This window comes from Catharus ustulatus, chromosome 11 (genome assembly GCF_009819885.2).
Source record: "Catharus ustulatus isolate bCatUst1 chromosome 11, bCatUst1.pri.v2, whole genome shotgun sequence".
NCBI lineage: Eukaryota > Metazoa > Chordata > Aves > Passeriformes > Turdidae > Catharus > Catharus ustulatus.
In genome coordinates, this window is record NC_046231.1 from 15,273,898 (window position 1) to 15,286,800 (window position 12,903).

At 57.1% G+C, this 12,903-nt stretch overlaps 2 protein-coding genes across 2 annotated transcripts; one reads left to right on the forward strand and one right to left on the reverse strand.

Moving 5' to 3' along the window:
• The first annotated feature begins 4 nt into the window (after nucleotides 1-4).
• Nucleotides 5-5,677, forward strand: POLR2C (RNA polymerase II subunit C). The gene is made up of 9 exons (XM_033069510.2): nucleotides 5-157; nucleotides 337-386; nucleotides 608-676; nucleotides 840-892; nucleotides 997-1,125; nucleotides 1,792-1,843; nucleotides 2,286-2,454; nucleotides 4,481-4,555; nucleotides 5,182-5,677. Exons 1-9 carry the CDS (start codon nucleotides 72-74, stop codon nucleotides 5,324-5,326), a joined length of 828 nt encoding a protein of 275 aa, XP_032925401.1. The 5' UTR covers nucleotides 5-71; the 3' UTR covers nucleotides 5,327-5,677.
• Nucleotides 5,678-6,959: 1,282 nt separating this feature from the next.
• Nucleotides 6,960-12,697, reverse strand: DOK4 (docking protein 4). Its single transcript, XM_033070037.2, has 9 exons — nucleotides 12,627-12,697; nucleotides 11,410-11,617; nucleotides 10,427-10,534; nucleotides 9,668-9,782; nucleotides 9,453-9,572; nucleotides 9,173-9,362; nucleotides 8,748-8,886; nucleotides 8,537-8,660; nucleotides 6,960-8,443 (listed from the first exon to the last, which is right to left on the reverse strand). The coding sequence occupies exons 2-9, from the start codon at nucleotides 11,473-11,475 to the stop codon at nucleotides 8,319-8,321; spliced, it is 987 nt and encodes a 328-aa protein (XP_032925928.1). The 5' UTR covers nucleotides 11,476-11,617; nucleotides 12,627-12,697; the 3' UTR covers nucleotides 6,960-8,318.
• Between the last annotated feature and the right edge of the window lie 206 nt (nucleotides 12,698-12,903).

The window sequence follows — 12,903 nt, forward strand, 5'->3', positions numbered from 1 at the left end:
GGGCGCACCGGGGCCGGGGGGAGCGGGGCGGGCGCGGAGCGGGCGGGCGGCGGGAGCGGGGCGGAGCGGCCATGCCGTACGCCAACCAGCCCACCGTGCGCATCACCGAGCTGACGGACGAGAACGTCAAGTTCATCATCGAGAACACGGACCTGGCGTGAGCAGCGCCGCGGGGCCGGGGCGGAGCGGGCGGGCCCGGGGTGAAGCGGTTCCGGGGGCGGCTCAATGGGGCCGGGCTCCCCGCGGGCGCCGCCGGTGCGGCCGAGCGGGGTCTCTGAGGCAAAGCCCCGCAGCCTCACGCTCTCATTTCTAAACACGGGTGTTTCCCTTCGTCAGGGTGGCCAATTCCATTCGAAGAGTGTTCATCGCAGAAGTCCCCATCATAGGTGAGGCCTTCCCTGTGGTCGCAGTCCCTTGGGTTGCCCTCCGTGTTCTCCCGCACCTCCCCTCTGCATTTGGTTCTCCTTACCCGTGTTCAGCCAGTGTTGTAACCTGCAGATGCTGCCTCAGTGTGTCTCTGCAGTCTCTGTAATGTTTTCTGTGCCCTCTCAGGCTGGCTTTTCCCCATATGAGTATTTCTCAGTTTGTTATTTTCTGTTCTCTGCAGCCATTGACTGGGTCCAGATAGATGCCAACTCCTCCGTGCTCCACGATGAATTCATTGCACACAGGCTGGGTGAGTGCTGCAGTGGGGGAAGAAGGTGGTATGTTGTGAGAAAAATCACTCCAGAGATGCTGAAGCACCTTTGTCAAGTGTTGTTCCTCTGCCTATCTTGGCAGGAGGGCAGGGGCTCTTGTGGTCTCACTGAGACATTCCTCTGGTTTCGTGCTTCTCACAGGTCTCATCCCGCTCACCAGCGACGACATTGTGGATAAGATGCAATATTCCAGAGTGAGTCAAGCAAAATGCTGTGGTGAATCGTTTAGAGGGTGGTGGGTGTTTGATCTGATGGGAAGCTGTGGCAGTTTCTTACATAAAGAGCCCATGTGTGTCAGGACTGCACGTGTGATGAGTTCTGCCCCGAGTGCTCCGTGGAGTTCACGCTGGACGTTCGCTGCAACGAAGACCAGACTCGGCACGTGACATCCCGCGACCTCATCTCCAACAACCCCCGCGTCATCCCGGTCAGTGCATCCTGCTCTGCATTCCTGCTGAGGCAGGGTGGCAGACACACGGGGTGTAGACACTCTGAGCTCGTTTCACGTTTCCTAAAGCTCCACTTAAACCTTAGAGGGAGAGCAAAGCAGGAATGTCTGCAGAAGCAGCGTGTGTGCCAGGCCCCTCCTCTCTGCCACACTGTCCTTCACTTGCTGTCTGATGGGGTGCAAAGCAGTTTGGCCTCATCCTGCACCCCTCATCCCAAACTCCTTGGCTGCCCTGTGGCCTCTGGCTTGCTTGTTCTCAGCTCTCAGCATGGCAGAGTGTGAGCAGCCTGGGTGAGGGCAGTGCTGCCAAACAGCTCCTGTGCAATTGTCTTGGGGGGGTGGTGGTGACAAAGTGGGACAGAGGCAAAGTGACTTACAGAGAATATTCTAGTGCACTGTTGAGGTGGATCCAGATGTCACCACAAGCTGGGCTGCTCCTGCTGCCTGGTGACAGTCTGTGCCTGGGTAAAGCCCAGCTGGAGCCTGCTGTCTGTTGCTTGCCTTTGGCTGAGGTGCTCTGAGTGCTGTATGTCAGCTATAGCAGCTATGGGAGTGACTTGGGGAACGAAGCAGATGTGCTGTGCTGGAGCACTCGTCCAAGCTGATCTTGTCCCTAATTTGCTGGGCTTTGTTTGGCTGTTGCAGGTGACATCTCGGAGCAGAGACAACGACCCCAATGACTATGTGGAGCAGGATGGTGAGTGGTGGGTCACTGGGAATAAGAACTGTTGGAGAAAATTAACTTTTCTCTCAGGTTCTTTGAACTCATTCTTCCTTTGCTAGCTGTGCAACCCTAAGGCAGCTGTAAATATGATACTTCTGAGCAGCTGGTGGGGTAGCATTTTGTCTTAATGCCACTCAGATTGTCCCAGAACTGAAGTCCTTGTCAGAGGGTGCTTCTGTCTCTCCTTGTGAGAGCTTAGAGACAGCAAGGAGGTGAAATGTTGTGTTGTTGGCTGTTCCTTGGGGCCTGTGCATCTCCTTTTTCCTTAGCTGCTCTGAGGACACAGCTGAGCCTCTCTAACAATCCAAGCAAACCCTGTGACATCTTCCTGGGCACCAAAACTCTGCCTTTGCTGCAGTGTGATCCCACACACCCATTTCTCCTCTGCAGCCTTCTCAAACATGTGCTTTTGCAGACATCCTGATAGTGAAGCTGCGGAAGGGGCAGGAGCTGCGGCTGCGAGCCTATGCCAAGAAGGGCTTTGGCAAGGAGCACGCCAAGTGGAACCCCACGGCCGGCGTGGCCTTCGAGTACGACCCCGACAACGCGCTGAGGCACACGGTGTACCCCAAACCTGAGGAGTGGTATGTCCTGCTGGCTGTCTGCAGGGACTGGGAAAGGTTTTCCAGCAGGCAGCACTTCAACCCTGGGGATAATTTGTGTCAGTAAGGGATGGGGAGCGTGCCTGCCACATCCCCTTGTGCAGACTCTGCTCCTGTGGTTGAGTAGAAAGGCCAGTCATTTGTTTGCAGCTGCACACAGGGTGGATTGGTTTGTGGTCATCTTTTGTCCTCCCTCATGTACTGTCATTGCTAGTTTGCCTCACTTTCATGCCCTTTTTCACCACTTGTTGCTGTTTTTTTTCTTCCTTCTGCAAGTGTTTTGTAGGTCAGAGTAAGGTCTGAGGAAGGAACAGGTCAATGTGAGATGAAAGAAGTTGCTATGAGAGGAAAGAGTGGAAGGTTGGGTTGCAAGACTGATTTTTCAGCCTGGCTTGAGGAAGCCCAGTATGGCTGTGATTTAATCCATACATGTCCTCACTCCTGGAGCCTGAGCTCTGGCAGGGTTTCCCTCTCTGGCCCTTTTCTCTCCTCTGAAATAGGATACATACATCATACAGCTTCTTATCCAAAAGTGACATCATTTTACTTTTGGAAAGGCCCTGCTTTGGCCTGGGTGAGGACTTTATCCAGCATCACTTTTCATGGATAGGTACTTGAGCTGCTCCTGGCTCTGTACCCCAGTGATCACCTTGCAGACATCCTGTCACTGAGCACGCTGGAGTCTGCAGCACAGTGAGGAACCAGATGCTTTAGGCAGGGCAGGCTGAGAGCAGGGGCTGGGCAGGGTAGTGGATGTGCTGCTGTAGACATTGATCAGTAGCAGGCTCAGAAACCTGATGTGGCATACAACCAGGACACCAGGAAAGAGTTTTTGAGAAATGTTTCGCAAAATATATGTAAAAGTTGGAAAAATTCCAAAAGAGGATTGGTATTGGAGCTGCCAGTTCTTGACAATATGTCTGTCTTTTCAAGTTCATCTGACTCCCTCTGAAGACAATACAGAGCCAAAGGCTTCTACTGTCCAAGGCTAGCTATGATTTTTGGTTTCATTTTTCATGCTAGTTACTTTTTGAGGCTGTTGGCAGAGCACTGGCATGCAGCTGGACTCTCCAAACAGCTGTCAGGGTCATGGAAACCTCTGCACTGTTTTGGTTATGGGTGATTCTGCAAGTAACAAGAAATCCCACCTCCATTAACACTTCATCTCTAAGTGGTTTGTACAGGCAGAGGGTTTGTTTGAGAAATACAGTTTTATTTCAGGCAGCTGATTACAGGGTGCTGGGATCAGTGTTTCTGGGCATTGCTGGGGCAGAGGAAGGCCAGCAGGAGACCTTGGTGGGTACAGGATTTTCTGTGCTGGCTTCTCAGACAGCTCAAGGCTTTGGGTTTTCTTAGGTGGATTAAGTGGTTCCACACAGTCTCTCCGGTGTGGTGCACTATAAGCCAAGGGATGCAGCAAGTAGAAAGATGTGTTTGCCTAACTGATGCACAGGTATTGCAGTGATTTGGGGAGAGGAGTGGAGGTGCAGGACACCAGGATGGAGCTCACTGATGCAGCTGGTGTCTGTTGTACAGGAATTTTTTTTCCTGCTGGGTCCAAACCAACTGTGCCTCACAGACCTGAGTGCTGCAGTACTCCAGTGCTTTCCTGGCCCAGTGAGAAGTAGAAAAAAAAGATAACCCAAGGTTCTTTACTCCATAAAAGCATCCAGGCTCCATAAACACAGTCCCTTCAGGAATCAGGATCCCTTCACTGTAAGCACCTGCCAGATTGTACCAGTGTAGGTGTATGAAGCCACAGTACAGGGCCTGCTGAGTTTGGGCAGAGCAGGGCTCATCCCTTGCAGTGCTGCTGGATGACTGTGGCATTAATGAGGAGCCAGAAAACACAATGTGCAACTGAGCTTATTTCTGGGGCTTGATGTTTCATAACCACCCTGTTGTGTGCTGGATGTGAGTCCCAGTGCTTGCTCCTTGATTGCCTGGGCTCTGTGGGGCCAGGCTGGAGCAGAGGCTCTGTGTAACCTCTCCTGCTCTCTGATTCCAGGCCCAAGAGTGAGTACTCAGAGATCGACGATGAGGATGCTCAGGCTCCCTATGACCCCAATGGGAAGCCAGAGAGGTAGGGAGCTGAATGCAGTGCTGCAGCTGGAAGATGGGGTGACTGGCTGGATGCATCTCATGGGCTGTCATTAATAGAAGAGTGTCTACACTGTGCTGAAATTGCCAGCCCAGGGAGCTGACATTCCCTGAAAAGCAGGGCAGGAGTTGGCGTTAAGTGGTGATGTACCCAGATGTGGCAGGTTTTCCCCTCTGGGGGATACTAGACAGTTCTGAATTCATGTTGCCAGGTAGAGCAGTGCACACTCAGTGAGGTGTGAGGCCTGCAGGGGAAATACCCTGGCTTAAGGTGTTCATTCACCTGTGTGTCTCACGCTCTGATTGCTGGTGTTACTTGCACTGCAAAAGTGCCTCACCAGCCTTAGTCCCTAGCTTGGGGCTGCTGGCTCACAGGTCACAGTGCTGAACAGAAATCAGTCTCAGAAGTGCTCTTGCAGCCCATGGAGTTGTGAGTGTTGGTGTGATGGTTGTAGAGGGGCAGCACTGGCTATTGCCTGCTTGGGTGGTGAATGATGGTGGTTGGGATTCCAGGCAGAGCTCCTGCTGTGGGTGTGGATGGACTAGAATGATGGGTTTGCACCTCCTTGCAGAGGTGATGGTGACTTAACCCCCTGCCTTGTAACTCAGGTTTTATTACAACGTGGAGTCCTGCGGCTCTCTGCGCCCTGAGACCATCGTCCTGTCTGCCCTGTCCGGCCTCAAGAAGAAACTGAGTGATCTCCAGACACAGCTGAGCCACGAGATCCAGAGCGATGTCCTCACTATCAACTGAGGTGGCCCTTGCCAGAGAGTGCTGTGAGCTGTGAGTGATGCCTGGATGAGGTCTGGGGAGAGGGTTTTACCTCCCCATCATCTCCCTCCACCTCTCCTGGCCCAGCACTTGGTTGGTGACACCTTTTCCCTGGCCCTTCTTCCCAGGAAAAGCCATTGTGATGTGTAGGGTAAAACAGGAAGGGAATCAGTCAGTGAGCATTTTAGCTAGGACAGGCTTTGTCTCCAGGTGATCCTGGAGTTGGATTTTGGCCATGTGGTGTTTGGGATTGGGAAGCATGTACCTTTGTTACACAACCCTATTATTTACATGTCCATTCTTTACTGTGCTGAATAAAGCCTTACCCCCAAATTTTTCTGTCATCCCTGAAAGCTCATCCGAGGCTGCTGGAGGAGATGTCACATCATTTACTTCTCTCCAATAGACATTAACTTAATGAGATCTGCTTTGGAGGGAGCATTGCTCGCTGATGCTGATTGCTGCTTGTGACATTATCTCCTGAGGAGAGCAGCACCCCTCCTGCAGGCAGCCCGTGGTTCATTGATCCAGTGCTGTGTTTAAAGCAGATGTTTGAGGCCAGGGTGGGCGAGATGCTGCAGAAGGCAGCACTGCAGGGGAGCCCAGCAGGGCCAGGCAGGCAAAGCTGTACTTACAGAATCCTCTGGAACAGACTCCACCCCTGTGCTGTATAACCCTTTCTGAGGAGCTGGGTGGCACATGGTCTGTCAGCAATGGCCCCTGGCAGATACTTTTCTTTGTGCCCACAGCCCCCAGTGTGTGCTGGGGTGGAGTCTGGTGCAGGTCCCATGCCCTGACCCCCCTGGCAGTGGCTAAAAGCAATGGCCTTTGTCACCCCTCCTCTTCCCCTCCATCACTGCCCAGCATGACTTAGGATGAGTGTCTTGGTGAGACTTTCCTGGAGAGACCCACAGCTCCTGTGCCATGGGGGCTGGGAGGGAGGGGAAGGCCTGTGTGCCCCTGTGCTCATCCTGCTGTGGGTGGGGATGGTTCAGGGCGTGGTGCTAGGGTCACACTGAGCTGGAGAGAGCAGCTCATGTCAGCATTGCCTTCCCCTCCAGGCAAAAGCTGCTGCAGCCAGGCTGCTGCTTCCATTTCCTTGCCATGGCAGAGCTGGCTGCAGCATGGCTCCCCATATCCCTGTCCCTGGAGGGATCACTGTGCTGGCTGGCATGGCTGTCTGACCTTGAGGCCAGTGCTGCCAGGCAGTCATGGCATGGATAGCTTACCTGGCACAGCTCTGGGAGAGCTGGGAGATGGTTTGCCTTGAAACTCCTTCACCTGGGGACTTGGAGCCACCACTGGCCTGCCACATTCCTGGAGCCACGGGCAGCTGGAGGTGAGGGTGACAGTGAGGTGCTGGCATCCTGTTCCATTCAGGGTTGTTTGATGGAGAGTGACAACTTGCTCCACCCTTCTTCCTATCCCAGCAGTTTTAGGGCTTCACTTGAAATGTCCTGGCCATAGCTGGAGGCAGAACAAAGCCCTGAGCCAAGTGTGCTGCCAGGAACCTCAGGAAATCTCCCCCCATCAGCATTTTTCTCTCTGGCAGGCACTACTCCCACTTGCGCTTCCCGAGCGCGCTTGGATGGAACAGACAAACAGGAAGGGTGGATGTGGATAAGGGTTGTTTATTCATTGAGCAACTCCTTAAAAAACAGAAAACCCAATCATTTTTGGTAACAAATGTTAAATCTTTTCCAGATGAGGTGTGTAGCCAGGAAAAGAGAGCAAGTTTCACCTCTCGCCCCAGGGAGGACACACTGCTGGGCAGTGCTAGGATCCAGAGCCCCTCTGCCCTGCCATGCTGCCAGGAGCAACCTTTCTCTGTCCCCATGTCCCCTCAGCCACAAGCTACACCACCCTGAAACACAGTATTTACAGACCACAGATTCCCACATCACGACACTCCCTGTGCCCAACACATGGACCTGGAGCTTTAAAGGGCAGAAATAAAACCACCAAGCATCCAACCCAGACAGAAAAAAGACTCCAAAGAAACACCAAGGTTTGCACGGCAATAAAAAGATAGCCCTTCTAAAGGAGGTCAATAAATAGGAGAACTAGAAAAAATCAATTGCTTTTAAGTTCAGCACATAAAGCCCAGTTCCACCCCCAGTGGGTGAGGGGGAAGTGAGGGCTATGGGAATGCACAGAGGAATGTGGCTCTCTCCCCATCAGCGTGGGTTTCTCTGCCCTGGGGCTTCTCATATCCACAATGCTGCCCCTTAAGAGACAGATGCTACTGGCCAAAACCAGTCCCATGGTTTCCCACCAGCAGAAAAACCAGGGGCATGGCAGGGGGACACAGCTGTGGGAGGACTGAGGGGTGTTGGGGTGGGAGAGGCCGGGGAGCTCGGCTCTATGCGGCCACTCACCCCAACCAATTCCCCTGGAAGGAAAACCAGTTTCTCCTGAGACATCTCAATTCTACAGCGAGCATTTAAATAGCTTGAAGTGCAAAAATCAGCTCAGGGATGGCAGGGTGTCCTCAGGAGCACCCTGCTCTTCATGGAGGGGTGGGACCCTGCACCACAGCCTGGCACAGCTGTATCCTCCAACGCTGCTCCATGGCCGTGGCAGAGTGATGCTCCAGCCTTCCTGCCATGCAGAAAACTCTGAATTTCTTGACCCCCCCAACCTCTCTTCACCTCCCAGTTGGATTCCCAAGAGTCAAAAACCTCTGGGCATCCGCCCAAGGGCTCTTCAGCAGCCACCACATTTGCATTCATGTGAGAAGGAAATATCTCTTACAATACGGATATTCAATATATATTTGAAGTCAGTTGAGGCTGAGCCAGCCATCGCCTCCACTAATGCCAGACCAGGATGTGAGCAGTGCCTGCTTCCTAAGGTCTTGGCACCGAAGTGCCCCAGCTTGGTGTCCTGGAGGTTCTGAGGGGTGACTGCCTGTGTCCTTGCCACCCTTTGGAGAAGAAAAAGGGGACCCCTGCCACAGTCCCCCCACACCAGCTCACGGGGACGATGTAGGCTCCCTGCTTTCAGGCTTGTCACTTTTGGAGGACTTTGGCTTCAGCAAGATGAACCTGTTGAGGAGGTCGGTGTCTGAGCTGGCCTGGGCGCCTGCATACACCTCCCCTGGGGACAAAACAGAGGGTGGGCTCACCTGGTGGGGAAAGCTCTGGGGGCTGGAGGAGCAGCATCTCCTCATGGTGGGGTGGGGACACTCACCAGCGTAGCTGGAGGACTCGGCCATGTTCTGGGAGCCAGTGATGTGGTGCCAGTAGGCGCTGCGGGGCAGCATGGTCGTGGGCGTGCAGGGGTAGGAGAAGTGCTCAGTGCCCTTGTTCAGCAGCTGCAGTGGATGGTGGGGAGGAAGGTGACACAGGGGCCCCAGAGTCTTCCCCAGCTGTGTCCCCCCTCAGCATGGGCTGGAGCTCACCCTGACATTTTTCTCCATCTCCAGCAGGACCCTCTTGTGCTGCTCAGCTATGGCCAATGTGGCGCTGTGCACGCGCTGGTAGATCTGCTCACCCTCCTGCGTCTGGAAGGTGTAGAGACCTTCTCCTGCATCACACATCCTGTGGGAACAGGGCACGGGATGTCACCAAGGTCTTCAAGCCAAGGGATGACAAATAAAACCCACCCCAGATGGCAGGTGGTGCAGCTTCCCATACTGTTAGAGCTGTGCCTATGTCCCCTTGGTGGTGTTGAGCAGCTCCAAGCCCCACCTGCTATGCACAAGCCATGGCCATCCCTCAGCCTCAGGCATGTTCTGTGGTGATGCCAGCAGTGCCACTGCCTGGAGCACCCAGCTGGAGAAGGCACACAGCCGTGATCCCTGTCCTGGCAAGGGTGACATCTCACCGTCCAGCCTCGAAGGTGAAGCGGGTGGCGTCGCGGCCGTAGCGGCGCAGGGAGCAGAGGGGCCAGGAGACCAGCTTCACCCGGGGGTTGTGTGTGTCCCAGAGGTAGATGTTTTCGTGGGTGATCTGCAGCTTGCACTCGCCATAAACGTCCAGGTTGGGGCAGGGGAGGAGGAACACGTTGAACCGGTCTGGAGAGGGGAAAAAAATAGAAAATAAAATAATCTGCGGGGGGGTGCAGCGAGGTGGAGCCCCGGGCGAGCACCCGCCGCCACGCTCACCCGTCTGCTCGCACTGCACGCCGGGCGCCAGCAGGTCGGGCTCCCCCAGGCTGATGTCGTTCAGGCGGGCGCCCAGGCACTCCACCGACAGCGTCTTGTACCACTCCTCCGCCTCCAGCTCTGCAAGGCACCACGGCAGCCCCTGGGCGACCCTGGCCACGCCGGGTGCCCCACCCAGCACCCTCAGCCCGGTTTGCCTGGGCGCTGCCCCGTACCTGAGTCGCAGGTGAAGGTCCGGGCGGAGTCGTCAGTAAAAATGATGGCCACCGCCTGTCTCTTGGTCTCCTTGGGCAGCCGCGTGATGCACTTGACATTGCTGATCTCGGTGACCTGCACAGGAGTTGGGGGGGTCACCGAGGGCTGCACCCAGACCCTGACACCCACTGCACCCAGATCCTGTCACCTCCAGCAGCACCCAGACCCTGACACCTGCAGCACTCAGATCCCAGCTGCCCCTCCCAGACCCTGTTCTGTGCAGCACCCAGATCCTGTCACCTCAGCAGCACCCAGACCCTGCCATTTGCTGCACCCAGATCCTGTCACCTGCAGCACCCAGACCCTGTCACCCACTGCACCCAGATCCTGTCACCTGCAGCACCCAGACCCTGTCGCCCACTGCACCCAGACCCTGTCACCCGCTGCACCCAGATCCTGTCACCTGCAGCACCCAGACCCTGTCGCCCACTGCACCCAGACCCTGTCACCCGCTGCACCCAGATCCTGTCACCTCAGCAGCACCCAGATCCTGTCACCTCCAGCACCCACACCTTGTCATTTGCTGCACCCTGTCACCCACTGCACCCAGATCCTGTCACCCACTGCACCCAGACCCTGTCACCCGCTGCACCCAGCTCCAGCTGCATCCCCCTCTGGGTGCCAGCCACCCAGCGAGTTTAGGCAGGGAAGGACGTGTCCTGGCACGGGTCCCAAAGCAGCGGGCAGCACCCCAGCTCCCCTCCAGCGCACCCCCTCACCTTGGGGCACCCCCGCAGGCACGCCGACTTCTCATCCGGGTATTTCTCCAGGCGCTGGGGCCCTTTGCTGGAGGATTTGCGGAAGACCAGCCAGCACCGCCGGTAGATCTGCCGGACAGAGAGCGCGGCGGCTGCTTGGTGCAAGGGGGAGTCCCCGTCCCCACCACATCCCCGCGTCCCCCTGTCCCCATCCCCAGGGCCCGTGCCTGGTTCTGCTGACCCTGCTGGCCTGGGGACAGGAGGGGATGCTGGGGATAGGGATAGGCTGCCATCGTCTGCCCCCATCCCCCGCCAGTGCTAATTACAGAGCTTAATTCATGACCACAGACAAAGCTCCCAAGGGGACCGCTGTTCTGGCATTCCCCGTCCCCTCTCCTACATCCCCTGCCTCTGAAGGTGGTGGGGCCACCGTCCACAGGCATGTCCCCCCCGCCTCGAGCCCGCTCCCTCTTTGTTCTCCCTAATTAGCATGAAATTACCCAGCATGCTCGTTGCTGCCGGCTCCAAACCACGGAGATGGGCGACCAGACCCCTGACCCCCCACCTATGGGTGCTGCATTCCTACACCACCCTAATTTGCACCCAGCAGCCCCAACCCCTCCCGGAGTGGGGCATCCTCGATGCGAAACTGTGTGCAGGGAAACTGAGGCACGGGGGGAAGGGAAGGCTCACAGACATTCCCCACACCCTGGGTGACCTGGGACAGGTGAACGGGTGTTACTCGGTACAGGATTCGGCCGGTGCAGGAGCTGGACCCCTGGGCTGCTGGGTGATTTGGGTACCAACAAGTGGCCCGTCCCTGCCATCCCCCTCTCCTCTGCCCCCACAGCCCCTAAAAGGCTGTTTATTCAACCCCAAAACGGGGGCACAGGACTCGGCAAGAGGGACCTGTCCACATTACCTCATTGGGAAACCAGCACCCAAAATCCATGGGTGTTCCCCCCCACATCTCCCCATTCCCCAAGATCAAGATCCCCACTCACCCCCAGCTTCTTGCTCTTCATCCTCACATAGCCCTGCTTGATGATGTCGTTAAAATTCGTCGCCATGGCGATGGCTCGATAGACTAGGGGATATTTTGGGAGGGGGGGGCTGCCTTCACCTTCGCCCCCCCCTCTCCATCCTCTTCCTCCGTATCCCTCCTGTCTCACCACCGGCCCAGCTTGGTGCTAGCAGCGTCCCCCATGCTGGCTGGAAAAGAGAAATGACAGATCGACGGGTGACATCTTCCTCGTCCTCCTCCCCCTCCTCCTTGTCGTCCTCCTCCTCCTCCTTCCCCTCCTTCTCCTCCTCCTCCTCCTCCCTTCGCTGCCTGAACCATCGGAGTGGAACAGTCCGGTGTTAACCCCTGCCAGCACGGTGGAGCCAGGGTGGCACAGATAAGTGGTCAGTCCCCTGCCGCCAGCTCCAACATGTGTCCGAGGGGACACCCACACCTGACCTCGCCCACAGGTCTCCATCACCTCTCTCACTCCCCCTCCTTCCTCGCAGGCTGCTCGCTTGGGCAGCAACATGGCCCCGGTGGGAGGGCACGGGCTGGGCTCGGCGGTAGCGGCCAGCCCAGCTCTGCTGTGGGGGCCACAGGGTCCCAACCTCGCACCCTGCTGTAACCCAGCCTCCCTCCTGCCCTACCGTGAGCTCGGCCTCCCTCACGTTGGTCCCTGCTGGTTCCCCGAGCCCCGACCGGTGAGACCAGGTGGGGACCAGATCCTTTTCCCGGGTGGAGAAATCCCAGGTAGAAGGCAGTAACCCAGGAAACAGAATAGGGCCATCCCTGGGGATGCTCCTCCATGCCGGCGACACCCTGGTCCCCAAAGCCCAGCACCCGGAGGAATCCGCCCGGGACAGCACCTCGGGGACCGCCCGCTGTGTCGAGAGAGACCGGGGCAGCGCTCCCTCCGAGGGGAATATCCCCCCATTCCCCCATCCCCATCACCCCACCCCACGCACATGGGCACCCCAAGGGAACTCAGAGATGCTGGGGGACACCTGACAGGGTGACCTGTCACCTCGGCACCCCCACACCTGTCACCCCGACCCCTCCTCACCGTCCCTCCCAGGTCTCCCACCGGGACATCCCTCCGGGCGTTGTCACCCCCCGGCCGTTTGTCCCCGACACTTGTCAGCCCAAACCTGGGACACCTCGGAGGGTGTCACCCCCTCCTCCCGCCCCCATTCCCCGCCGGTCCCCGCTCCTTACCCGGCCTCCCGGTGCGAGCGGACCCGCCGGAGCCTCCGCGTCCTGCGAGCCCCGGAGCCGCTCGGCCCCGCCCGGCCCCGCCCCGCCCGGGCCCGCCCCGGTCTCCTCCCTCCGCCCCCGGGCTGCCCAACCTGAGCCACAACCGGCCGCCCTGCAAAGAGGTTTCCATCCTCCGGCTTCAGGGTGAACACCCCGCAGCGACCGACGGGCGGTGGCAGCAGCCTCCTGTCTGTCCCTCCGCTCAGGTGTCACCTCATCCCAGCTCTGTGCCCCCCGA

Bases quoted from the DNA above. Each gene is read 5' to 3' on its own strand.
- POLR2C (XM_033069510.2), top strand. From the start codon at position 72: ATGCCGTACGCCAACCAGCCCACCGTGCGCATCACCGAGCTGACGGAC. The intron at 677-839 runs GTGAGTGCTGCA...TGCTTCTCACAG, and splicing joins ATTCATTGCACACAGGCTGG to GTCTCATCCCGCTCACCAGC. The intron at 893-996 runs GTGAGTCAAGCA...CATGTGTGTCAG, and splicing joins ATAAGATGCAATATTCCAGA to GACTGCACGTGTGATGAGTT.
- DOK4 (XM_033070037.2), bottom strand. From the start codon at position 11,475: ATGGCGACGAATTTTAACGACATCATCAAGCAGGGCTATGTGAGGATG. The intron at 9,573-9,667 runs GTACGGGGCAGC...GGTGCCTTGCAG, and splicing joins GACCTTCACCTGCGACTCAG to AGCTGGAGGCGGAGGAGTGG. The intron at 8,661-8,747 runs GTGAGCTCCAGC...CATCCACTGCAG, and splicing joins AGATGGAGAAAAATGTCAGG to CTGCTGAACAAGGGCACTGA.